Source organism: Thalassophryne amazonica, chromosome 10 (genome assembly GCF_902500255.1).
Source record: "Thalassophryne amazonica chromosome 10, fThaAma1.1, whole genome shotgun sequence".
Classification (NCBI taxonomy): domain Eukaryota; kingdom Metazoa; phylum Chordata; class Actinopteri; order Batrachoidiformes; family Batrachoididae; genus Thalassophryne; species Thalassophryne amazonica.
The window spans coordinates 70,673,809-70,700,320 of record NC_047112.1 but is presented as its reverse complement, the minus strand read 5'-3'; the positions used below and the strand labels follow the sequence as shown (position 1 = coordinate 70,700,320).

Sequence of the window (26,512 nt, the reverse complement as noted above, 5' to 3'; positions counted from 1 at the left end):
AGGGCGCAGCTGTGGCGGCTGGCGGGACCCGATTTTTTAGAACCATGCTGGATTGACTGCAGAGAGCCAACTAACGATCAATGGCTCGGCTTTGAAATCGTTCAGAATTTATTGGAAAGGAGTGTGAGACAGAGCGACAGTGAAAGAGGGGGGAGAGAGATTGAGAGGAAGAGAGAGAGAAAGCGAGAGGGCTGGAAATACAGATTCTTTTCAACGATGGAGCTGACAATGGAAAACATTGGAAATCTGCACGGCGTGTCTCACCCCCATCAAACGACCGACTTAATGAACTCTCCGCACGCGCGCCAGCCCTCGGCGTCGCATCGGAACTTGGTGTCGCACGGACGTTCAGCCATGGTGTCCAGCATGGCCTCGATACTGGAGGGAGCCGGAGACTACCGCACGGACCACGCGCTGTCTGGGCCCTTGCATCCAGCCATGACCATGTCGTGCGACTCCGGGATGAGCCTGAGCAGCACCTACACGACTCTGACGCCGCTGCAGCACCTGCCCCCCATATCCACCGTTTCTGAGAAATTTCACCACCCGCACCCGCACGCTCACCATCATCCGGCGCACCAGCGGCTCGCAGCCGGGAACGTCAGCGGCAGCTTCACCCTGATGAGAGACGACCGAAGCCTCGCCTCTATGGGGAACATCTACGGCCACTACCCCAAAGAGATGTCCGGCATGGGACAGCCGCTGTCCCCTCTGTCCAACGGTCTCGGGTCTTTGCACGGTTCCCAGCAGACTCTCGGCGCTTACGGCCCGAGCGCGCACCTCTCCAACGACAAGATGCTCTCCTCTGGGGGGTTTGAGCCCCACGCGGCCATGCTGTCCCGGGGCGAGGAGCACCTGGCTCGAGGTCTCGGTGGCCACGGCGCGGGACTCATGACATCCTTGAACGGAATCCACCATCACAGCCATCCGCACTCTCAGGCAAACGGGTCCATGCTGTCAGACCGGGACAGGCAGACGGTGGTGGGTGGCGGGCAGGGAGCGGGGTCGGGGCAGGTGGAGGAGATAAACACCAAGGAGGTGGCACAGCGAATAACAGCAGAGCTCAAGCGCTACAGCATCCCCCAGGCCATCTTTGCTCAGAGGATCTTGTGTAGGTCCCAGGGAACTCTCTCTGACCTGCTGCGGAATCCTAAACCGTGGAGTAAACTCAAGTCCGGCCGGGAGACGTTCAGGAGGATGTGGAAGTGGCTCCAGGAGCCCGAGTTTCAGCGGATGTCAGCACTCAGGCTTGCAGGTGAGTGAGGAGACAGCTCCCCAACCGGAGTGATGTGGAGGGATCAATTAGGAGTCAATGTGGCGAGACTGTCGATAGCTGCTCAAACAGACATTACTAGAAGTTATTAGTCGATTGTATCGAGTAAAACTTCATCATGACAGTTGGGGTGTTAAATGTTGGGGGGAAATCTATATTGTGATTGATGTTACGCTCTACGATCACTACAAACAAACACTGGAAACACAAACAGCAACAACAACAACAACAAAATCTCATAACTGCTCCAAACTCAATTGGAAAACTTTGGCGAGATTGACCATTTTACGCACGTAGTAGTTTTACGCACAGGTTCATAAACACTCTCTCACACACATATGCACAAAGGATGTCATGATAGGGCTTAAACTCACTCGTTACTGCTTTAAAAACAATTTTAAAATTGCAAATATTTTTGTATGAACTCACTGTGTGTGCGTGTGTATTTGGGTGCGTGGATCACTCGCGATGTTTTGACACTTCTTCCTGTCTAATACGCGCAAACAAGCACCGTCTGAGGCCGGCTGGCCAAAGAGTCTGAGGAGCATGACCTCCTATGGATCAATATTTCAAGTCCCGGCGTCCCCTTTCAGAGCAGCGCCACTGATAATTGATCGATTGGGTTCTGAAAGACACAAACAGATTCGTCTTTCTCTGGTCTGTTGTCTCCTCTGCTCTCGGATATCTGCTCCCCTCTCCCCAAATATTCTGTTTATTTCTTGTTTGTGCAGTCATACATCGTTCCTGATTGACACATTGAAGGACACGCCTTTTTTATTCGCACTTCCTCTGAAGTGGACATCCTCGTGGAAACAAGCCTCTCACGGCCACCGTTTCATCCATGCTTTTGACTTTTTAACTCGAGAAGATGATCGCATTATCGCCGCCTGTATAAACACTCACGGCCTGATTTACTCAGTCCAAAAGAAGAGATATAAAACAGAGACGTGAATGAGAGGTCCCCTTTGCCATCGATGTTTGCGTAAAGCTTCACGTGCGTGCTCCCGAGCGTCAATCAGCTCTTCTGTGTCGTATTTCGGCGAACAGTTCAATTAAGCAGATATAGTGGCATATTTTAGTTCCAGTCGATGCGCTATTGAAAAGCACTTAATGGCATGTAAATTGTTCCTTTGCGTATTTAGTAGGGTTCTGGTAAATAAAGATTTAAACACTCCACAATTGTCTCTTTAAGTGCCACTGCTGTTAAAGCTAATTGGACTGTGGGGTTTTATATCTTCCACACACACCGGAACAGGACCTGCTGATTGCGCTGACGTTTTGGATCGAGCAGGTCCAGGACAGGCTTACTGTGCGACGAAGGGAAAAGTGGATAAAATATTCAAGCGGTGGAATCAATTACATTCCACTTATACATTAAATATATTAATCCGGCGTCCTGCAGAACTGCAGCGATTATGGTCCTCCTGCTGTCACGTGCTTCTCACCGTAAATCCATTTGGATAAAAATGACAAATGAGCTGTATGCAAATGGTTGGAGCAACATTTTACTTATTGCATTTAAAATCACCAGAGTGCGCATTTTGCGCGCGTGTGTGTGTGTGTGTGTGTGTGTGTGTGTGTGTGTGTGTGTGTGTGTGTGTGTGTGTGTGTGTGTGTGTGTGTGTGTGTGTGTGTGTGTGTGTGTGTGTGTGTGTGTGTGTGTGAGGAGGGGGAGGATGCTGAAAGTGAGTCTGGGACATACTCGCTGGCCCACATCAATCAATAAATTCAAATTACTATTCCAAATTCATCACAGTCACACAAATCAATGCAGCTGCCCCGCTTAGCTAATGTGAAAATGCCGGTGTGAGCGCAGACATGACGATCCTGAAAGGAAACACACAGCGGAGACAGGCCGATTAAAGGGGGAGAGAAGGGGGTGGCGTGGGGGTGATGCGTGCCCTTCACGCTTAACATCACATCTCCTGCGTGGTGCAACAAGGACGAGGAGGAACCGCAGGCGCTCACTCAGGTCCACTAAGATTCTGGGGTTCTTTTCTAAAGGAGCCGTCGGCTTCCTTGCAGAGAAAAGACGCGGCTCTGAGCTGATGTTAACGATGAAAACGATTCGTCCTTGCATCTGTGTTGAATTCCACACTCCATCTCAATGTATTTGGTTCGGGTCAATACGGCGCTGATCGATAAGGATAGCCAGTACATCTATCAATTATCCCGCCTCAGCACTCTCTCCCATTGGTCTCTCCAACGGGGGGCAGAGGAGTTGTTAAAACACGCTAAAGCACGCTTTCCCCCTTCCTCTCTGTTGTAATCATATTGCATTTGTTGTGTAGTACGCGCGGACCGCGGTTGTACGCGCGTGCCCCTCACTGTGCCCTTTGGGGTGGGTTTGGCACATAGTCACCACGGCATGGATCGTACACAGAAAATAAGTCAACATATCACACAATATTTCCTGCATCTCCCATGAACCACACCACAGCGCAGTCCTCTTTTCCCGTTTTATTTTATTTTATTTTTTATTTTATTTATTTATTTATTTTTTTGCGCCATTTTTTTGGGAAGGTGTCACGGCACGAAACGCAAGGGACAATTTTCCCCTGAAAAGCGCAGTTGCCTCATTAACATTTGAATGTGCGGTTCACGTGCCAGGCTGTGTGGGTCAAGACCCACAGGACACAGAGTGGAAACGCTGTTGAGAGGGTGGGATGTCTCTGCTGCTGTTTCAATGAATGCGCGCACTTTGCGCAGGTCCAGCCACCATTTCCGACGCGCGCTGCGCCCTTTCGCCTCTACGCATGCGTCACTGTAAAATCTCAGTTTTCCCCGTTAAATATTTCTTTATTGAGCTGTACAGTTGCCCCACGCAAGAAATCTGCCTTTCAGCTGCCATTGGTTCCTCCGCCAAACAGGTTATATTTTCAGCCACTGGTGTCTTTGGTTTTGTTTATTTGTCATCAGATCAAAAAATTTATGGACCTTGGAATGAGTGGGACATGGGCCAAGAAATAAGGTATTATTGCCATAACTGATGGGATGTGGTGACCTGGAGGTTTTCGAAATGGGTGTGTGATCAGAGGTCCTTGGTTCAAGTCCCCGGTTAGACAGGAAAATCACTAAGGTGACTTTGAGCAAGCTATAAGTCTTTAATCAATTTCAATTTCAATTTATTTTCATTTATATAGCGTCAAATCACAACAGAGTTGCCTCAAGGAGCTTCACACAAGTAAGGTCTAACCTTACTAACCCCCAGAGCAGCAGTGGTAAGGAGTTTTTCCTTACCCCTCTGAGGAAGAAACCTCAAGCAGACCAGACTCAAAGGGGTGACCCTCTGCTTGGGCCATGCTACAGACATAAATTACAGAACAATTCACAAAACGAATATACAGAAATTCTGTTTAATCTCAAATTGCTTCCAGTGCACATTTGAACAGCTTGCGTGGCAGCCCCCTGACATTAGTATGGGTGAGTGTGAAGCCTCAGTGTAAATCATTTTGAATATCTTAAAGGTTCTAGGGAGATGTAGTACATTTATGACTTAGTACTTTTGACTTTTATAGGTTCAGGTCGAAAAGCTGAGTATAGGTTGGTGTCACTGAGATTGAAACCCATTGGACCATGGTGGTGATATCCAACCTGGGCTATGATATCTGCTGTGCTGATGCTCCTCCTGTTTATTTTGAAATAACTTCAAATCAGCAGCACTAAAGTGCATGGGGCTTCATTGGCTATCATCAAAACACATCAGAAAATTAAATTAAAATTGCTGTTCAAAATCCATTAGTTTCAGCTTCAGGTTCTCACATTCAAAATATTCAGTCTATTCATCATTCATATCCAATCATTCCCATGTCTTCCTGTGGACAGAGGCCATCAGATTAAGTTCACATATAACATAAGAACTTTCTTATTCTTTCTTTTTAGCAAACTTGTTGTTCAGTTTTGCTTTGGTGATTAAAAATGGAGCATGTACTTGTTAATAAAAACAAAACAAAACAAAAACAAACTTGTCCTGTAATCAGACTGTAGTGCAATTAAGACAGAGGATAACAGTCCAACTTTAAAAGAGAGGGATGTGCATTGAAAAAAAAAATATTGTTGGACCAACCCATAAAATTGCATCAGTTGATAGCACACAAATGAATTGTTTATCCAAACTAACTTAGCAAGTAGTATTTATGAACCTTTGGACAAACTTCATTTATTTGAGTGTTACCAAATAAAGCAGTTTCTTTAGCTTGGTCCAATAATGCTTGTTTTCCCAGTGCAGTTTACTGCTATAATTGTGTTGGGCAACAACATTTGAAATTGCTAGTTCTATTGCCCAGTCTCATGTTTTTTTTTTTGTGCTCCCGTGATGAAATGAGTCAAATTTTCATGATGAGTTTTTTAAACTCACTATTCCTAACCCTACTCCTACCTCCTGATCCTAACCTTAACCATAACCTAATCTTACTCGTTCCCTCACCCTAACCATAACCACCCCACCCACCCCCCGCTTCACTTTTAATTTCGTGCAGCCATCACGGAATGAATTAGAATGAATTTGTGCTGCTGTGATGAAAATGAGGCGCTTTTCATCACAATATCACAAACTAATAGATTAATGTATATTTCATACTGCTGAATCACGACTTGCCATGAGACCAGGTTGAATATCAACATAGTATCACATCTTTTCATGTATAGTCATGAATTACTGATGTAAAAATAAAGTAAAAGAAAAATAAGTAAAAAAGACACAGAAGTCACGTTCTGTGCAGAATAACAATATGTACAGTAGAACACACTATTTAGAAGCAAGAAAAAAGAATGTTTCAGAATATTGCACAAGTGTTCAAGTGATGAGGTACATGACTGTACAAGTATTATTGCACAAGAATGTATAGTATGATTAAGTGCATCAGGAAAATATGAAACAACTGCATGGGTGGCAGAGCATATGTATAGTACTTTTCCATATGGTGTAGATGTAAAAAGTGCTTTACAATGATGCCTTACATTCATTCATTCACACATACATGATGCTGTCATGCAAGGCACTGACCTGCACAGAAGCAATGTCAGGATTAAGGACCTTGATCAAGGTGGTGTATTGTATTGCCTGTCTGACAGGGATTCAAACTGAGGATCCTTTGGTCACCTTTGCACTGTAAAAATGAAATGTTATATTCACTTAATCTTTATATGTCAACTGGTCCCACAAAACGTGGTTGTTTAAATGGGAGGCATAATATGTCTTTAACTGTAACAATGTTATAATTTGCTTTTCCCATTTAAACAACCAGGTTTTGTGAAAACGTTTGACACAATTAGATTAAGTAAATATATAATTTCATATTTTAGACTGTAGCCATCAACTAGTAGTTCATGTGTTTCACAATAAGAAAGTCCACAGTTCACAGCCATGAGTGGTAGGATCTGGAAGAAAATGCGAGGACCTGGTTTATATTTTATGCTGTGGATGACTTTTTAAAAACTGAAATATATTTTGCACTGCATGACTCTGTGTACATAACAATGATGCAAAACAAAACAAAACATGCAGGAGAATTATACACAGAACAACAAATGTGTAGCAGAAATCTGAAATTTACTTTTACTTACTATTTAGGGGAGGTGATGGTCTAGTGGTTAAAGCATTGGGTTTGAGACCAGAGGATCCTTGGTTCAAATCCCAGCCTGACTGGAAAATCACTAAGGACCCTTGGGCAAGGTCCTTAATCCCCTAGTTGCTCCCGGTGGGCGTCTTGCATGGCAGCAGCCTGACATTGGGGTGAATGTGAGGCATTGATGTGTAAAGCGTTTTGAGCTTCTGATGCAGATGGAAAAGTGCGATATAAATACAGTCCATTTACTTTAAAATATATTTGTACTTACAGCAGAAAGTCTTTGGCCCACAGGGTTACAATATTCAGCCCAGTCTCACATTTTTTTTCGTGCCCCTGTCATGAAAAGTGCCCGATTTTTGTGACACATTTTTTTTGCATTAGTGTCTAACATCCCCTAACCCCAACCCCAACCCCCCCAGACACCCCATCGCCCCACATTTCTTGCCCCGTCATGATATGAAATTGTGCTCCCGTCATGAAAATGCCCCATTTTTGTGCACTCATCACAAACCCATAGATTAATGTCCTTTTCTTAATGCCGCCACAAACTGCCGAGACACTGGGTTACAATAATCATGCTCTCACTTGCCCCACCAAAAGAAAAAAAAAAATTCCTCTGGTTCCGCAACTGCTCCACTATGTATATTAGATCCACTGAGCTGATTATTATAGCAGATAGGGATACATTCTGATTTTCTGAGATTGAAAGGACATTATTTATAGCAGATAGGGATAAATTCTGATTTTCTGAGATTGAAAGACATTTATTTTTATGTAGAGGTGTGTTTGGTAGTTTTTGGGTTACAGCTCTGTTTTATAGTTTTTATTTCCTGACCACAAAACGGATTTAGATTCCTCCATTGCCTTTGTTTTGTTTTGTTTTTCCCCCACTCGGCGCTGTCCAGAGTGCTGAAACACAGGATGAACACTGCCTGTCTGTTTCCAGGACAGTTCATGGTGCTGAACTGGACTTTAGCCAATTTAACAGCATTCTTGTGGGCCACAAAAACCATTATCCCACCCAACAGCTTCCACCCATCGATCAATGTTACATTCAACAATCTACCACCCAATTCAGATTTCCACATCTCCAGCTTTTACAAACTGGAAACCCTTTTTATTTTTGGAATCCTCCTCAAAGTCAGAAGCAAAAACAACCTGGAGTTGGAGTTGCGATCTTTCTTTTGTGGTAGAAAACACGTTAATGGGTTTAATGGGATTGTGCATTAAGATGTGATTGATGCGGGATAATCTGGAAAAGATTTTTCTTTTTTTCATGACGATGACTTGATGTTAGCTGCTAAATGATCGATTGGCGCGTTAATAATTGATGTGTGAGGGGAAGATAGGGGAGTAAACAGCTGCGGTTTCACAGCCTCGTTGTTCGTTAAGCACAGCAACGTGTGCTGTAAGTACCGAGACACGCGTGTTCAAGTCTTTGAAATCCTCCGGTGGAAGAGCAACTGTCATTTTCTGGAGGTTATACCTTAAGGCTATTTTGCTTCAAAACCCCTCGTTCGGCGCGGAGGCCGTACAAGATGAAAAAAAAAGACATCTCAAACCTTGCATCATTAGGAGGAGCTCCGCATGAAGAAACAAGGATGTATCAATATTTATAATCCGGATGTTAAATGTGGACTTTAAAGGAAAACACGTGCAGGTTTTTTTCTCCTGTGTCCAGTGGCGTTTCTAGACATTCTGGCACCGTACGTGAGATAAAACCTGCCGCCCCCCATAAAAAAAACACAAAAGGAAAAAATATTATTTATTTTACTTTTCACATTGTATTATTTGAAACACACAAAACAGCAGGAAAAAGAACAACAAATATTCAAAATAGTTGGTGCATATCTGCTGTAGGAAATAAATTATTAAATTATAAAAGCAAACACAAACATAACTGGAACAAATATAAAATACGTACACTTGTTTCCACGTTAAATGTAAACAACCTGCTATCTGCAAACCAGATCTTAATTCCTCATCTTAATTTAATTGAATTAGCTTATAATGCACCAAATCACAGCAAAAGCCGTCTCAAGGTGCCTTACATAGAACAATTCAACATAAAATTAAAATAAATAATTAAAAATGAATAAAAAATTTCAAGTACATAATTAAAAACAGAAGTAAAAGAATAAAACAGATAAAAAATAAAATGATCATAAGAAAGAGAATAAAAATGGGTTTTCAGTCTTGACTTAAAAATGTCCACGGACTCTGACTGCCTCACGGTCGCAGGAAGACCGTTCCACAGGGTGGGTGCACGATGCGAAAAGGCTCTTTGACCTGCTGACTTCTTCTTCACCCTGCAAACACATAGAAGTCCCGCATCCTGTGACCGCAAAGCCCAGGCCGGCACATAAAGTTCCACCAGATCAGCCAGATAAGATGGTGCCAATCCATGAACAACTTTGTAAGTCAATAACAAAATCTTAAAATCTGCTGGCAGAGACAGGGAGCCAGTGCAAAGACGTTCATACCAGCTACGTGTCAAAAGTCTGGCGGCAGCGTTCTGAACCAGCTGAAGACTTTCTTTCATCATCTCAGTCATTGTAGTAAATAAATCTGAATTCTTAATGTTCGGTGTTATTACTGTGAACACACACCTATATATACTTACATTTTAGTTGAGACCAACATTTGACAGTGTATAAAATAGTAAAGAATTTGAACATAGTTTCATTTTATTCATGTAAATGTGTACATTTTCAAATTTGATTTTTCTTAAAATTCCCATTTTAAAATGCATTTCATTTGTCAATTAAAAAAGGTCTTACATGGTTTTGCATCTGAACTCTTCCCATATGCCCTTGCAGGTGGCGCTTTATGCCATCGCCCAGATCACCTGTACATAGAAACGCCCGTGTCTTTGTCGACCTCCCCCCCCCCAACCCCGCCCTCCAACAATATGTGATCGGATGTAAAGTGCATCTGCGCCACATTGTTAAGGCCGATATGGTGAGCTCTGAATCTGTATCGATTTCCATTCCGCGACCTCTCCTTTGCTGCGCCATGCGCCCTCGCAGCCCCCTCCGTCTCCGCCATTTCTCCCACTGCCTCTGTGACGTGACACCCATCAGAATGACTAATAAACTCTCCTGCCGGCTTGTTGCGCACCTCGTCGCGGTCATTTTGAATTTAGATGATCAAAACGTCCAGGTGTGCGCTGGTTTAACCTACTTTGGATTTGTTATGCATCCCACCCACACTATCCACACACACAGTGTGGACCTCATTATTCCACACGATGCGGTTTTAATAGAAATCAGATTCGCTTCTTGCGTCATCAGCCATTTCTCTCCTTTTTAACGCTGCTAGAATACACACACACACACACACACACACACACCACACACCACACACACACACACCACACACACACACACACACACACACACACACACACCCACACACACACCACACACACACACACACACACACACACACACACACTTTTTATTCACAGGGGGGGGCGCGCTTAGCAATTATAAATGCAGCAGAGGTCTGGACTGTGTACAGTCTGAAAAGCGTCTCTTCTATTTTAGCTGATCAATTCCTGCGCTGCTTCGTCGCCCCCTCGCCAAACCGGATCGATAGGAGAGAATGACCTTTAAATCAAATTGCTGGCAGAGTCGACTGAATGCACGCGGCTAGCATCAAAGGGTTAATGGCACCGCGTGCGTCCCCCACCCATGTTCCACGCAAAAAAATCCAAAGGGGCCCAAAAGCTGTGACAATTAAATAAAACCCATTTCCATTCTTGCGCTCTGGAGTCAAATGGCGAACGTCAAGATGTCGAGTGTGCAAAGTGATTTGTTGTGCAATGTAAATATGCGCCGAAACGCGGCGGCAGTGTGTCCTGTGACGTAATACAGGGATACCCCAAAAGGCTGTGCGCCCGAGAACGCGCCTACGCTCCTGCAGTTAAATAAAGAATCAAAGTTGGATCCGAGTCCTCCTTTGTTGAATACACAAAGTACATCCAGGTCAGTTTGTTCCCGTCTTCTAGTTTTTGCAGAAGACAAACGCAATAAAAGAACAAATTGGTGTGTTATTTTTGTGGTTATAAATGATTTTCCGCGGTGGCGCTGGAAAGCGGCGGTGCGTCCGAACGCCGGCTGCTTATCTGCCGCTTTGACAGGCCATCGCTTATAAAGGCCGTTAATGGCTTGTTTAATGCGCAGCCTAAGAACACGAGGCAAGGACAGCGCGCGCAATTAATGGCAAGAAAAGACACCAATCCACCGAAGTCATTACGGCACGTGTTAGAAACGATTTTTTTTTTTTTTGGTGGTGATGGGACTCACCACCATATTACATGTTACATTTCTGCTTAATGAGCTACATCATTCCACTTATTGTCCCCTGTGTGAAAATTTGGCAACATTAAAAGTCATATAAGAAAGACAACCAGAGAGGAAAAAAACAAAAAACAAAAACAAGAAACAAAACAAACAAAAACAAAACCCAACAACAAAACAAACAACCCTCGTGTCTTTAATTTCTATCAGTGTATTTGATATTTCCTCTGTTTAGTGTGAATTACGCAGTAACAGTTCGACCACATTCAAATTGATGGCGAAAAAAATAAAAAATAAAAATTTTCAAATGTTGTCTCAACCTTGTTGCTCCTTTTTTAAATTTTTGAAATAGGAGCCTGCAGATGGTTTGTACGGAACCTCTGTAAGTCTGTCCACTGGATCGATCACAACAAAACCGCAGTCTCTCTCTCTACCTGACACACACACAACACACACACACACACACACACACACACACACACACACACACACACACACACACACACACACACACCACACACACACACCACACAACCCACACACACACACACACACACACACACACACACACACAGTTGTAACCCGAATCTCCGGTTGGGCTACCCCACACAGATCAACAAAGAAACAAACGACTGTGAAATCAATTGATGAAGGAATCGATGCAGCTCATACATACTTTAGACATAACGAACAGGCCTGATCCAAATTATGAATTTGCAGCCAAATGAACAACAACTTTGACTTACTGATGCGATGTGATCACGCTGGTCAGTTATTTTTTCAGGATTTCTGAATACAGAAAAATCCTGCGGGTTTGTGTTTGCTGTTCTTCTATTAAGGCAAAAAGTATGTATTTAACAAACAACAACAAATTAACAGACGTTGATTTACTGTCATTATAATTATTATTCCTGATATAAATGTTAGGATAATAATTATTACAGAGCGAACGAATTTTGGTGGAGCTCTAATAAATAAGTAAATAAAAAATAAATACACGAAGAAGAATTTATTTTTGTCATGCTGTTTGTAATATAGGGTTGAGTATGTATATGTGCGTCATATTTGTGCATTTTTTTGCATTTTATATTGTAATATAATGGCAAATCGATCTTAAAAATAGATCCGTAATAAAGCAGCACACAGCTGCACAGATTAAATTGCAACACTTTATTACTGTAGTGTAATTTTGTTTTTATTTTGTAGTAGTGAAAATATTCGCCGTACACGGAATTTGACCAGTGCAATAAATCTTGAGATAAAATATTTCTGCGGATGTTCTTAAAATCTAATCTTTCTAACCTGTAAACATCATCATCATCATCATCATCATCATCATCATCATCATCATCATCATCATCATCAGCTGCATTAGTGATAACAATTTTGCAGAGCGGGCTGACATTTAAAGAACCCGTTTTGATTAAAGATCAGTATCGCCACGTACCTTTTGGGAATGTGGAGAGGTCATTTTAGGTTTGAAAACACGCCAATTTGATGGCGTTTAACGCGTCTCGGGCATTCATAAAGTGTTTCAGTTCGGTTCGGTTTACACCGATTTTAGTTCTTTAACAGGCCAACGGGATCGCGCACAAAAAAGAAATAAAGAAGAATAAAAGAGAAAAGAAACAAAGAATAAAAAGAGAACTTACGCAAACCCCACATTTTACGCATCGTTTAAAACAAAACAAAACAAACAAAAAACGTATATGGCTTAGTTTGCATTTATTATTTCCGAGGGCTTTTGCAGGTAAAAATATGATCACAAATCCATTCCCCACCACTTTCAAATGTTTCTTTTCTTCCTCAAGTGAATTTCTAATAAATCGATAAATACTGAAAACCTTACTGTCGGCCCACACCCATCAGGGGGTAAATTAATGAATAAATAAATAAACTTAATAAAGATCACACTCAGTCGCGCATAAATGGTGAAGGCAGTTTGAAATAAATGACAATGGCAGAATCCTAAATGGCGCTTCTACTGATAAAGCAGAAACAATGATTAGAATTAAACTCGCCAAAACTCCGTCATAGAGCGCTTTCAAAAGGATGAGTGCATTTCATGATCTAAAACCTCATCAGGAGGGTGATCATCACAGATGGCAATCTTTACTGATTAATGAATTTTTATTCTTTTTTTTATTATTATTTTTATTTTTTATTTTTTTTTTGGCGTTCTGCAATGTCTTTTGGTTTAGCGCAGGCTTCGGTGCGTCACTCGGTCACATCAGCGCGCAGCGGGCGTTTGGAGAGCTCTGCTGTTGAAAGCGCCGAGGTGGATGTGACGGGGCTGTGAGTGAGTTTATTGGAGTTGCTGGAGAAATGCCTCGCAGCAGAAGCCAAACAAACAAACGGCGTCGCTTTATCAGTATATTAACACCAATTCTCAGTCATTACATTAAGGAGTATTGAGCCGGAAAGTGTTTTGGGCCTGGCACTGCCCCGCAGCCTGGATGGAATCAACGGCACGGTGCACGGAAGGCCGTGCGCATACACGCTGCTATCAATCTTTGGGTAACAGCCCGTGTACAAACAGCAGGCAGTGCTTAATAAATTGAATAAAACTTAAACATCAGACAGTTGTAGTCATGGAGCAGTATGGCAATAGATGGACTCCACTATAATTAAAAAACAAACCTGCACAATGATCAAAATAATCGCTGTAAACCTTTGGATATAAATATATACTTATATATATTTCTGTAGATATTCATGAACAGCACATAGATCGTTTTGAAGCGAATCAATCTGATTTTTTTTTTTTTTTTTTCTTTTCCTTCCAAACTGAGATTTGTGTCTACATGAGCGCGAAGAAGCGCGTCTCCTTCCAGGCATGTTTTGCGTCTCCGCCCCTCCATGAATCTCCTCTCCAGCCCCCCCCTCCCCTCTCCCCCGCCTCCTCCCAGGCATAATTAATTGGACGAACTGAATTTCACACACGAATTATTCACGAACCTATCGATCGATATCGAACACCCAGAGCCTTTCTCTTAACCCCGCTTGGTTTGTCGTGAAGCAAAGAATATTAATGGCACCAGAACAGGCAAATGAAAAAGTTCTATCGTCATGACCCATGGAAATAATAATAATAAAAAAACAAAATGAAGAAATTATAATTATAAAACAATAATAATGTCGAAGGGAGTAAGATTTTTTAAATGCCTTTGTGAGATTTTTGTTGTTGTTGCTGTTAATATGATGAAGCGGTGAGTTTTCTTGGGGGCCGCGCGCTGACAGCAGGGCGCAAACACTCAGAGCCCAAACCCAGATCTCAGTCCGGTTTGTCTTTGTGCAGGATTTTATGTCGATCTCTCTGCTCGGTGCCCACTGTAGCTCTAAAAGCTGCAATGATCGATTTTTTTTTCTTTTCAACGCCGAGCTTGGTTCAGTAATCAGGGCCCCCTTCCTCACCGATCGATCGATATCGATTACTAAATCCAGCGCCTGTAGCACAGGCGGCGCGCTGTGGCGCCCCGTGCAGCCGGGCTGCGGCCAGAGCGACACCTGCTGGCAGAAGAAACAAAAAGCAAGCGGTCGATGGAAAGATGTGAAAAGAAAATTTACAAGCTGTCTGATTTTAACGCAGCTTTCTTTCTTGTATGAACTAAGACAAAACAACATATTTCAGATAGTGACTTAGAAATGTATTCGATCATTTTCTCCCACAGAGTTGTTGCTCACCCCCCCACCCCCCAAAATATCTTTTTGGTCATATGATCGTTGACTTTTCTGTTTGTGCAGGGAAAAGACTCTAAAAACAAAAATAAAATAAAATCAGCCTTTTGACTTTAAAAGCAAAACAAGCAAGATAAATTGAAATATACCTTTTGGTTAATTTGCATTGAGAGGAAAAACAAAGACAGTCTATACAGATACATAAAAGCATGAAATGCCCTAGTATTTGTGACAAATCACTAAATATTAATTCGGGAATATTAGTGATGTGTTAGCATTAAATACACACACACACACACACACACACACACACACACACACACACACACACACACACACACACACACACACACACACCACACACACACACACACACACACCACAAAAAGATTATCAGAAAAAAGTGTACCAATTCATTAGTTTCTACTAAATTTTTAATTGATGAACATTTCTTATTTCTGAACTTCATCCATTTTCACAGTTTGGGGATCACTGCCTTGCTCAGGTTCACTTTGACACCCAGAAGGACTTTGGCATTGAACAGCCCTTTCGGTTTATGGACAACCTGCTCCACATGTCCCTGCATAATGAATTTAAATTTCAGTATGACATATTTCTATTAAAAAGTCAGTAATGATTATTTGAAGGATATTGGAAATAAGCTAATTTGCTGCCTTGCACTGATTTCAAACATTTTTGTGGATTTTGGGAGATGACCCCCCCCCCCCCCCTCCTCTTTCAGAGTTTTGTAACCTTTCATTTCCAAATGTTGCCTGAGGTGCACTGTATGTTTGGAATCTGGTGGCTGGAAAGCTGTACCTGTCAGCTCCTCACTGCTCCTCATACTTCGCAGGACTTTAAGAGGGTCACCAAATGTTTAGATCCCATTTCTCCTGGTTAAAGCCAGATGGGAATCTCACATTAAAAAAGAAAACAAGCCAAAAACAGAGAATCATCCCAAAACATTTTTGTGTAGCTTGTCCATGATGTTTTTTTGTTTTTTTTTTGGAAATGGATATTGTGCTTTTTAAATATAAAGCTTCATACAGTTTGGTAAAAGCACTGCACATGAGCTTATCAACATCAAGGAAAAAAAAGAGACTCATTGGATGGGCAGAATTTTCATCCAATAAGTGTATAAAGCCCCAAGTAAATTAAATTAACTCACTCATCTTCAACCTCTGGGATCTGGTCACAGGGGCAACAGCTCCAGCAGGGAACCCCAGACTTACCTTCCCCGGGCCACATTAACCACCTCTGACTGGGGGATCCTGAGGCATTCCCAGGCCAGTGTGGAATCTGGCCACCTAGTCCTGGGTCTTCCCCGGGGTCTCCTCCCAGATGGACGTGCCTGGAACACCTCCCTTGGGAGGCACCCAGGAGGCATCCTTACCAGATGCCTGAACCACATCAGCTGGATCCTTTCAACACGAAGGAGCAGCGGATCTACTCCGAGCCCCCCACGGATGACAGAACTTCTCACCCTATCTCTAAAGGAGACACCAGCCACCCTCCTGAAGAAGCCCATTTTGGCCGCTTGTACCCGCGATCTAGTTCTTTCGGTCATGACCCAACCCTTGTGACCATAGGTGAGAGTAGGAACGAAGATTGAGCAGTAGATTGAGAGCTTCGCCTTTTGGCTCAGCTCCTTTTTCATCACAACAGTACGGTAGAGTGAATGGAACACCACCCCTGCTGTGCCAATTCTCCGGCCAATCTCATGCTCCATTGTCCCCTCACCCATGAACAAGACCCTGAGGTACTTGAACTCCTTCACTTGTGCAAGACTGTATTCCCTACCCGTAGTAGGCAATCCATTGGCAGGGTTGGGTAGGATTACTTTGAAATGTAATCCAAAAGTAATCAGATTACAAGTAATCCAAATGTATATACATACATACATGTAATCCACGTGTATTCTTTCAAAGTAATCCTACCCAACCTTGTCCATTGGTTTCTGCTGAGAACCATGGCCTCAGATTTAAAGGTGCTGATCCTCATCCCAGTCGCTTCACACTCAGCTGCGAACCGATCCAGTGAGTGTTGGAGGTCACAGGCCGATGAAGCCAACAGGATCACATCATCTGCAAAAAGCAGTGATGAGACCCTGAGCCCACCAAACTGGAAACCCTCCTCCCCCTGACTACGCCTCAATAGCCTGTACATGAATATCACTAACAGGATTGATAAGAAGGCACAGCCCTGGCGGAGGCTAACCTCCACCGGAAATGAGTCCGACTTACTGCCGAGTGCTCAAACACAGCTCTCACTTTGTGATTGGATTATTGTAATGCTTTATTCTCTGGCCTGCCGCAGTCTAGCATTTGAGGACTTCAGTTGGTGCAGAATGCTGCTGCCAGAATTTTGACACAAAGTAGAAGGTTTGACCACATTACTCCCATTCTGGCATCCCTTCATTGGCTACCGGTTTCTGCCAGATTGGATTTTAAAGATTTATTGTTGCTTTATAAGACTGTTCATGGACTGGCGCCTTCCTACTTGGCGGACTTGGTTAAGCCCTAGGTACCTGCGAGGCCTTTGCATTCGCAGGGCGCAGGGCTTCTGTGTGTTCCAAGGATTAACAAAAAGTCTGTGGGGTATAGAGCCTTCTCCTACCGTGGTCCAGCTCTTTGGAATGATCTACCTGCTGTTATTCGGCAGTTTGACATGGTGGAGATTTTTAAATCAAGACTGAAGACCCACTTTTTTAGACTGGCTTATCATTCATTTTTTAATCTGTTTGTGTTTGCTTTGTAATTTCTTTTTATTCTACTGTGTTTTATCTTTTAACTGTGCTTTTCTTGCTTTTAATTTTGATTTTAGATTAATTTGTGTTGTTGTGAATTATGTGAAGCACCTTGGGGTGACTTTGTTGTGATTTGGCGCTATATAAATCAGTAAATTGAAATAAATTGAGTACAGAGATTGAATGGCCCAGAGAAGGGACCCCCTCACTCCATACTCACACAGCATCTCCCAGGGTACCTGATCATACGCCTTCTCCAAGTCCACAAAATGCATGTTGACTGGATGGGCACTTCCAGGGCCCCTCCAGGATCCTTGTGAGAGTGAAGAGCTGGTCGGTTGTTCCATGACCAGGACGGAACCCGCATTGTTCCTCTTCAATCAGAGGTTCAACTATGTAACAAATGTTCACTTTTGGCTTGTTCCTGGGTTAAAATTTCCCATTTCTTCACAACCAATCAAAAGAGAAAAGAGTGGTCTTGACCTCCAAACTTTGGTTTTGTGGTCAGGACAATGAAATTGCAAATTAACCAGTTTTCGCATTCACTGAGTGGTCACTACTAATTTCTGGAAAAGTTAAGTCCATTTTTCAGAGTTGTAGTCATCATATTTTCTTTTTGTGATCATGTCAAAAGGGTTCAAACATCATTTCAAACATAATACAATGTTGACAAAGCAATTATATTTATGAAAACCTTCCTCATTTGTACACATTGAGCAAGAACGTTCAAGAACAGGAGAGTAATGTACTGAGGTTTGAAGAATCATGAATATTTCACTCTTTAATCAAAGAAAATTAAACAACCTAAACAACAGAGGAGAAAAGAGAGCAATGAAGTTTGCTGTTCCAAGAATATGGCGTGAACCCACTGACCACTCAACCAACTGCTACTTCTGCATGGTGGATCCTTCCAAACCCCTAAGTGGGAAGAATGCACCTGCTATTCTTTATCCTGACATTCCATCTTCCATTGCACCAGTGCCACATAGTGCTGAGCTTCCTGTACCGTCACCTCCAGAAAGAAAACAACCATCAGAAGAAGAAAGCACTGAATCAGAGGATGGGGAGAACAGTGGACTGTGACATTACAGATACAGTTTGTGAGAGGAATCCTTACTTCCCAAGTCAAGGAGATCTGAATGACATCAGAGATCTTGGTTTGACAAAGTCAAATGCTGAGCTTTGATCTCAAGGCTGAAGGAGTGGGACTTGTTGGATGAAAAGTGTGCAAGTAATGAGCCAAAGAAAATGTCACAAACTTTTCTCTAGCTTCTTTGCCAAGGAAGAGAGTTTGTGCTATTGTGACATTTCAGGACTGTTCAATGCAATTGGAACTGCATGTAATCCAAATGAGTGGAGACTCTTCATTGATAGCTCATCCAGAAGCCTGAAGGCTGTGCTACTGCACAATGGGAACAAGTATCCATCACTTCCTTTGGCTCATTCAGTGGATCTCAAGGAGGATTAAAACAGTGTCACTTATCTGCTGGAAACTTTTAACTATGATGAGTGTGGATGGAAGGTCATTGGGGACTTCAAAATGGTGGCATTTTTGATGGGACTCCAGGGAGGTTTCACCAAGTTTCCCTGTTTTCTCTGCCTTTGGGACAGTAGAGACAGGGCAGCACATTATCACCGGAAGCAATGGCCTGAAAGGACTGAATTCTCAGTTGGAAGCCATAACATTAAACATGAGCCATTGGTGGATCCTCACAAGGTTTTGTTCCCTCCTCTGTCCATCAAACTGGTTCTCATGAAACAATTTGTCGCAGTGCTTGACAAAGAGTCTGCAGCATTCAAGTATCTTCAAGACTTTTTCCCAAAGCTGTCAGAGGCAAAAGTGAAAGCTGGTGTTTTCATTGGACCACAAGTCAAGAAAATCATAGAGTGCCCTGAATTTTCAAAGAAACTGACAGCAAAGGAACAGGAGGCATGGAAAAGTTTTGTTGATGTTGTCCTTGGGTTTCTGGGCAACCACAAGGCTGACAATTATGTGGAACTGGTCGAAACTTTGGTGAGAAACTATGGCCAAATGGGCTGTAGGAATGTCACTGAAGGTCCACATTCTGGATGCTCACCTTGACAACTTCAAGGACAACATGGGGGTATACACAGAAGAACACGGGGAACGCTTCAACCAAGACATAATGGACTTTGACAACAGATATGAGGGATCTTACAATGAAAACATGATGGGGGACTACATTTGGGGTCTGATAAGGGAAAGTTATTCGTTGCACATTCACAAATCAAGGAAAACTGTTCATTTTTTAACTTTGTAAAATTGTTTTCAATGTTTGAAAATAAACCTTGCTGCAGTTATGTTCCGTATTTTAGTTTTATTGTGAAAAAGTCAGAAAATTGTCAAAAATAGGTGTTTTGAGGGGATAAAATTGCTGTGCAGCCCTCAAAAAAAAAAGTTTGGCATGAAAATTGGGCTTTTTCTATTGTTTTGCAATAAATGCAGTTGGAAAAAGACACTTATTTGCCAGGAACAAAAATCGTGTTACACAGTGATTGGCCGAAAGCTCCTTTATAGCACCCTGGAGTAGACTTTACCAGGGAGGCTGAGTAATGTGATGATGCCCATGTAATTGGCACACACTCTCTGGTCCCCCTTTTTAAATATGGGGACCACCACCCCAGTTTATTAAATTAAATTACATTTTATTGCATGGTTGCTCTTTGTTTGAGTTGGGGCTACAAATATTTATTGGACACAAATCCTGCACATTTACTTGAGTTCATCTAATGATTTATTTATTTATTTATCTATTTATTTATTTATTTATTTATTTGAGTGAATGAGCTCATATCTCATTAAAATCTTCAAACAGAAATACAGTTTGATGGGCAGGTTTTGTACCAGTTTGAAGAGTAGGCTGACCTCAGCTCTGAATCCACAAACTGGAGAAATGTTTCAAATTGACTCCATGTCAAAACATGAAGAACAACAATAAAGGAATAATTCCAGAGGGTATGTGCATCTCCAACAGTCTTCAGGTCATCTGTCTGTGGGGGCGCTGTTTTGCTGCAGTGTCCCACATTTTAATCATTTCGTCATTGAGCTAAGGTTTATACTGCTCTAAATCAGTCCATCAGTTTTTCAGATATCCTGCTGACAATCACACAAACAAACATGAGCAGTGATAGTAAGATTAACTAATTGTATATTGATTGAGAATTGAATTATGCACAATAGGGTTATTCCATCTGAAATCACCCAGTTTTGAAAAAGATTCCCAGGTCACTCCTCAGCTTTATTCTGTCAATTCTGTTATGTGTTATTCACATTCCAAAGTTGGAGTGAAATGCCAAATATTAGGTCTGTATCTTGAAAACTTTTGAAGTTACAGCCTTTGGAAATTTTTCACATATCGTGAAAACTGCGTTTTCTACCAAATTTGCACATTAATAATGAGCTCCCTATATGCTTCACAGCTTTGAAACTGCTCATGCCAGGTTAACCTTTGGTGTAGAGTTTGGAAAAGTTGGCTGTTTTGGTGTATCTAGTGCAATCTGCCTTCCACAAAGGCCTCAAAATGGTAGAAAACCCAACATTTTACATGTAGTTCGTATCTTGGATTAGTTCAAAATCAAAGAAATATACTAGCTATGGCTATCGAACATTTTGTATGATGGTTTGTGATATAATGGAACATATCTACACATTTAAATGATACACCAGGTGATTTTAACATTTATAGTTGTTGGAAACATGCTAACTTTGAAAAACTGTCAGAATATGCCAATTTTCATCACCCCAGATTCCAGTGTGGACAGGTGGCTATCATATTCATATTTTTTTAACATATATTCTTACATATCTCAAGATGATATGCTGCAAACATGGTGTTGTTATTGAGCATCCTTGTTGTGATCATAAATAGACACATTACATGACACATTGGCTATTTTGGGTGGAGCTCTGGGTGACTTGAGATGGAATGACCCAATAGTGAAAACAATTATCAAACTATTCAGTGACATCTGGATAAAAACAGAGTTTCTCATTTTAATGTAAATAAAGCCAAACTTTCATGAACACATTAAAAGAGTGAAAACATGCTGGAGTTATCCTAAATGGTAATTGTCATCTTCACCTGTTTTTAGAGAAAGTCATTTATCTCAGCAGTGAGAGAGTCATCTTTAAAGAGCTTATGGAGTCACAAGGTCTCTGGAGAGAGATGTTTGACAATGCTGGTGTCTTTGCAGGGGAACAAAGGTCCAAGTTTTTGGGGTCCTGGTGTTTCCTGTCTTAGGTATGGTTGTCGGACGTGAACGCTAACCAGTGGCCTCAAGAGATGACTGGATGTATTTGGTGCTTGGTCTCTTTGGAAGATGTTTGGGTATCACTGGAATGACTTTGTGTCAAAAAAACAATGACTTAGAGAGATGAGGTGTATCACTTGCATTGTGAGGGTGCATCAGGATGGACCATTTGTCTGCCTGGATGGTTACCATCTGTGACCCATGTAAGTTGTTTTGTAGTCAATGCCACAACACACAGCACTATCAAACACAGAAGCATCAGTTTTCAAAGACTTTCCTATGTTGTGGTATTCAGATTGATAGAAAAAAGCAATCATGCATGCAGATGTTCTGACTGTTTTAAGTACAGATGTCATCAGGCCTAATAATTGTCTTACGGTCAGTGTTGCTACAGTTACTTTGAAAAGTTACTTTCTTAGATACTTTTTAGTTACTTTATACAGTTACTTCATTAGCAGCTTCATGCAGTTACTTTGTTAACAGCTGCTGACAACTTGTAATTAATAGGTAATGAAACTAATAAGCTAACTAGTAATCTAACTTGGTTACTCTTAAGACTGAGTAATCAGCAAAGTAACTAATCAGCAAAGTAACTAATAGTTCCTTTTCTGAGTACTCAGTCTTGAAAATAACCAAGTTAGATTACTAGTCATTTTATTAGTTCCATTCAGCAGCTGCCAACAAGTTGTCTGCAGCTGTGAATGAAGTAACTGTATAAAATAGCTGTAAAATGTAATTGTAAAAAGTAAATAATTAACTCACTTTTCAAAGTTACCGTGGCAACGCTGCTTATGGTGCACGCGGAAAGTATTCACAGCGCTTCACTTTTTCCACATTTTGTTATGTTACCGCCTTATTCCAAAATGGAGTAAATTAATTTTCCCCCTCAAATTTCTATTCACCATACCCCATAATGACAACATGAAAAAGTTTTTTGAAATTTACTACAAACTAGAGCACTTTGCTCGTACAAGTGCAAACCTCTGATAACACGTTTCCAATTCCACAAAATTTTACTTTGGAAAAAAATTTCCAAGGCCAAAGTCCTGTTAAAAGTGGCTTTTCATAAGCTATATTAGATGTGATCAAATGTCAGGAGTATGTATTTAGTTCATGCACTTGAATCAGAGGTTTTTTTTTTTGGTGTTGTTAGGGTTTTTTCCCAACGTTTTCAATTACACCAAATGGGTTTTTCAATATTAAATTGAAATGTCCACAAAATCCATAATCCAGATCAGATCTGGATCAAACTTTGTCAGGTGATAGTGAGTACCAGGTTGCACTTGTTTGTTTGTTTTCAAGCAAACAAACAGACAAACAAACAAACAGGGGCAAAAACATAACCTCCTCCAACTTTATTGGAGGAGGTTATAAGGGAGTAATAAAAAACTAAGAACTGACAACTGTGGGGCCTCACAGTACAAACCTTTAATTGTCCCCTCACAGCTTTAACATCCTTTTGAGCAACATGTGAACTGCAGACCCCCCACCCCCACCCCACCCTCAGAAATGACATCATGATAGTTGCTATTCATAATCCTGTATATTGTCTGTATATCTGGTATATTGTATGGGAGGATGATGTACATACATATGCATTCAGGCAAATTTGTGTGTTTGTGTTCCACATCCACATCGGTGCAGCGCTGATATGAAACATGAATGTGATGGATGGGCCCGCGTGCAGGTTAGACATCTGTAGTAAACAGATTGGACTGCAATGGCTGATCAATGGGCTCTGTTCCACTGTAATTAGACACACAGCGCCATTGCCTGGCTCCAGCCACTTCAGCATAATCACAACACTCCCACACTCAAACGCACGCATACGTGCACACACATGAGCCGAAGTCCATGCGACACAAAACTGCGCTCCAAAGGATGAAGACACATTTATTGGAAACTTGTATGAAGGTATCAGACAATCAGAGTGTCATTAAGTGGACAGCCCGCGGCGTTGGCGCCTGACTCTAATTTGTCCTCATTTTATTCAGACAGTAGGGAAGTTGAGAGGGACACACGCTCTGTCGATCCTCAGCCGGCAGGGGAACGTTGTGGCTGCAGAAGTTGGTGTCTTAAACTTCCATAGTGACGGTTAAATAGGCGACAACAGTTCTACAAATAAAATCAGCGTTTGCTTAGTTGTGTGACATTAATCATCTTAAAAAAAGACTGTCTTCCTAATCCACCGTACTATCTCCTGGACAGCTCACTCGCTTGGCGACTCTGATCTTTGGTGTCTTGACCGGGACAAAATAAAGCTCATACACAATTTATGTCCACCGCTTTGGCCTTCATATCTTGCACCTGCACGCTTCTTTTCACCTGTTTCTTACAAATACCTCAACTTACACCATATTCGCCTTCAACATTCTATTAACTATTAATTTTCCCGTTTGCTGCCTACAACTTCAACTCCTGCACGGCCCTCCCCGGACACCCCTCCCCTAACGTAAAAGGGAGTATACTTGGTATGTTTTCTTTTGAAAAGCGCTGGGAAAGGGCTTGTAGCAGCCGGTGCATGCACCTCTCGAGTTGGAAGAGGGGGGTGTGGGGGGTTATAAATACCCTCTCAGAGCTCAATAGACTGGGCTCCAGTGGGCTCCGTTTGAAGTAGCAGACTGTAGACCCGTACAGGAGGGAGGTGGGGTGGGGATTCTGACCTCAGTCCCTACAGAGAACCCCCCAATTCCTACAGCAAAGTCGGTCAATATCTCTTTCTCCTTCACTCACCACCCCTCCCTCCCCAGCTCCTGTCTTTGGGTCTCACTCACGCAAATACGCACACTTTGTCTTACTCCTCCATCTTTTCTACTCTTCTTCTGCCAAGCTTTTAGTTTTCCCTCCATCTGCCCCTCCTCTGTGTCTATTTCCACGTACACACACACACACACACACACACACACACACACACACACACACACACACACACACACACACACACACACACACACACACACACACACACACACACACAAAATGCTTACTTTTGTGCAACAGTCACCCAGTCCCCCATTGCGACTCAAACTGCATTAATATTGAATCAAACAGCAGTGTCTCCAGCTAGCAGGCAACAGCCAGTCTCCCCCCTCGTCCACACACCCCATCTTTCTCTCACCGCAGGCTGGCTCCCTGTCTGCTCTCTGCAGGATGGAAGGAATATTCCCACTGGGCACCAAGCATGGATTGGCTTTAAATCAACTTTAATATGGCAACAGAGATGAAGCTGTACAATCATTCCTGGTCTACAAACTAGTTTTCAAGTCTAGGCTAATGGTGTACAACCCAAAATCAGAAAAAGTTGGGGCAGTATGGAAAATGAAAACAAACAAACAAACAAACAAACACACATACAAAACAAACAAAAACAACAGACACAGTGATTCTTACATTTACTTTGAGTTCTGTTTCAATGCAGACAGTATAAATTTAAGATATTTCATGTTTTGTGTGGTCAACTTCATTTTATTTGTTAATTATTGTTTGTTATACATCCATTCCCTCATTTTAAACCTGCAAAACATAACCCAAAATGTTGGAACAGGGGGCAATTTGGGGGTAGAAAAAATTTAATAATGCTGTTATTTTAAACAGGCGATGTCAACATGTGATTGTAATCATGATTTGGTACAAAAGCAGTATCCATGAAAGTTGAGTATTTGAGGAGCAAAGATGGACAGAAAATTTGCAGTTTGGGAAAATTATTGTAAGGTTAAAAATAATGTTCTTCAAAGAAAGATTGGAAGTGATGTGCATATTTCTCGCTCATATTTCTGCATCATTAAATGCAGGAAGCACGGGAGTGACTTTGACTTTAAATTAAATGACGCTGACGGAAATATCAAAACATGAAATATCAAAGGTTCATATTGTCAGCAATGAAACAGAAGTCAAAGTCAATGTAAGAATCACTCTGCTGTTATAGATTTTTTAAATTTAATTAGCATTTTCTACACCGTCCCATCTTTTTCTGACACGGGCTGTATATTTTGGCACATGTCATCCCTCCACCTTTTGACTTTCTTATTTTGCAGTAAAAACAATCACTGTTGTATATTTACCTTGCTTTATTTTCTTTCCTCTCTTTGCCTCTCACTCTCATCCCCATCCCTCCCACCGCTGCCATCCACAACAAGCCTGCAAGCGCAAAGAACAGGAGCAACACAAGGATCGCAACACAGCACCAAAGAAACAACGCCTGGTCTTCACTGACCTGCAGCGCCGCACACTCATCGCCATCTTCAAAGAGAACAAGCGCCCATCCAAGGAAATGCAGATCACCATCTCCCAGCAACTCGGCCTGGAGCTCAGCACCGTCAGCAACTTCTTCATGAATGCACGCCGCCGCTGCGTGGACCGCTGGCACGACGACCACGGTACCAGCCCCGGGCAGCCAGGCACATCCGCCACCACCTTCTCCAAGGCTTGAGTGGAAACAAGGGTCTTAGAGAAGGTTGTGGGTCCAGGTTGGAGTAACAGGCAAATTGGGAAATTGGCAGTGAAACCAACCTGGCCTGGATCATCTGAATGTGTCTTCTGCCTGAAAATCCTTTTGTGCCATGCAATCATCTTTTTTGTCAGCCCAGACCACTACTACAAGCTCTCACGGGAAACAAGCGTGATCTGAAGGTGACCCATAAGGTCAGGTCCGTCCTGCATCACTCACATA

The 26,512-nt window shown here is 42.2% G+C and overlaps 1 protein-coding gene across 1 annotated transcript; it reads left to right on the top strand.

Moving 5' to 3' along the window:
• onecut3a (one cut homeobox 3a) lies at positions 1-26,512 on the top strand. Its single transcript, XM_034180228.1, has 2 exons — positions 1-1,255; positions 25,980-26,512. The coding sequence occupies exons 1-2, from the start codon at positions 217-219 to the stop codon at positions 26,270-26,272; spliced, it is 1,332 nt and encodes a 443-aa protein (XP_034036119.1). The 5' UTR covers positions 1-216; the 3' UTR covers positions 26,273-26,512.

Bases quoted from the DNA above. Each gene is read 5' to 3' on its own strand.
- onecut3a (XM_034180228.1), top strand. From the start codon at position 217: ATGGAGCTGACAATGGAAAACATTGGAAATCTGCACGGCGTGTCTCAC. The intron at 1,256-25,979 runs GTGAGTGAGGAG...ATCCACAACAAG, and splicing joins GTCAGCACTCAGGCTTGCAG to CCTGCAAGCGCAAAGAACAG.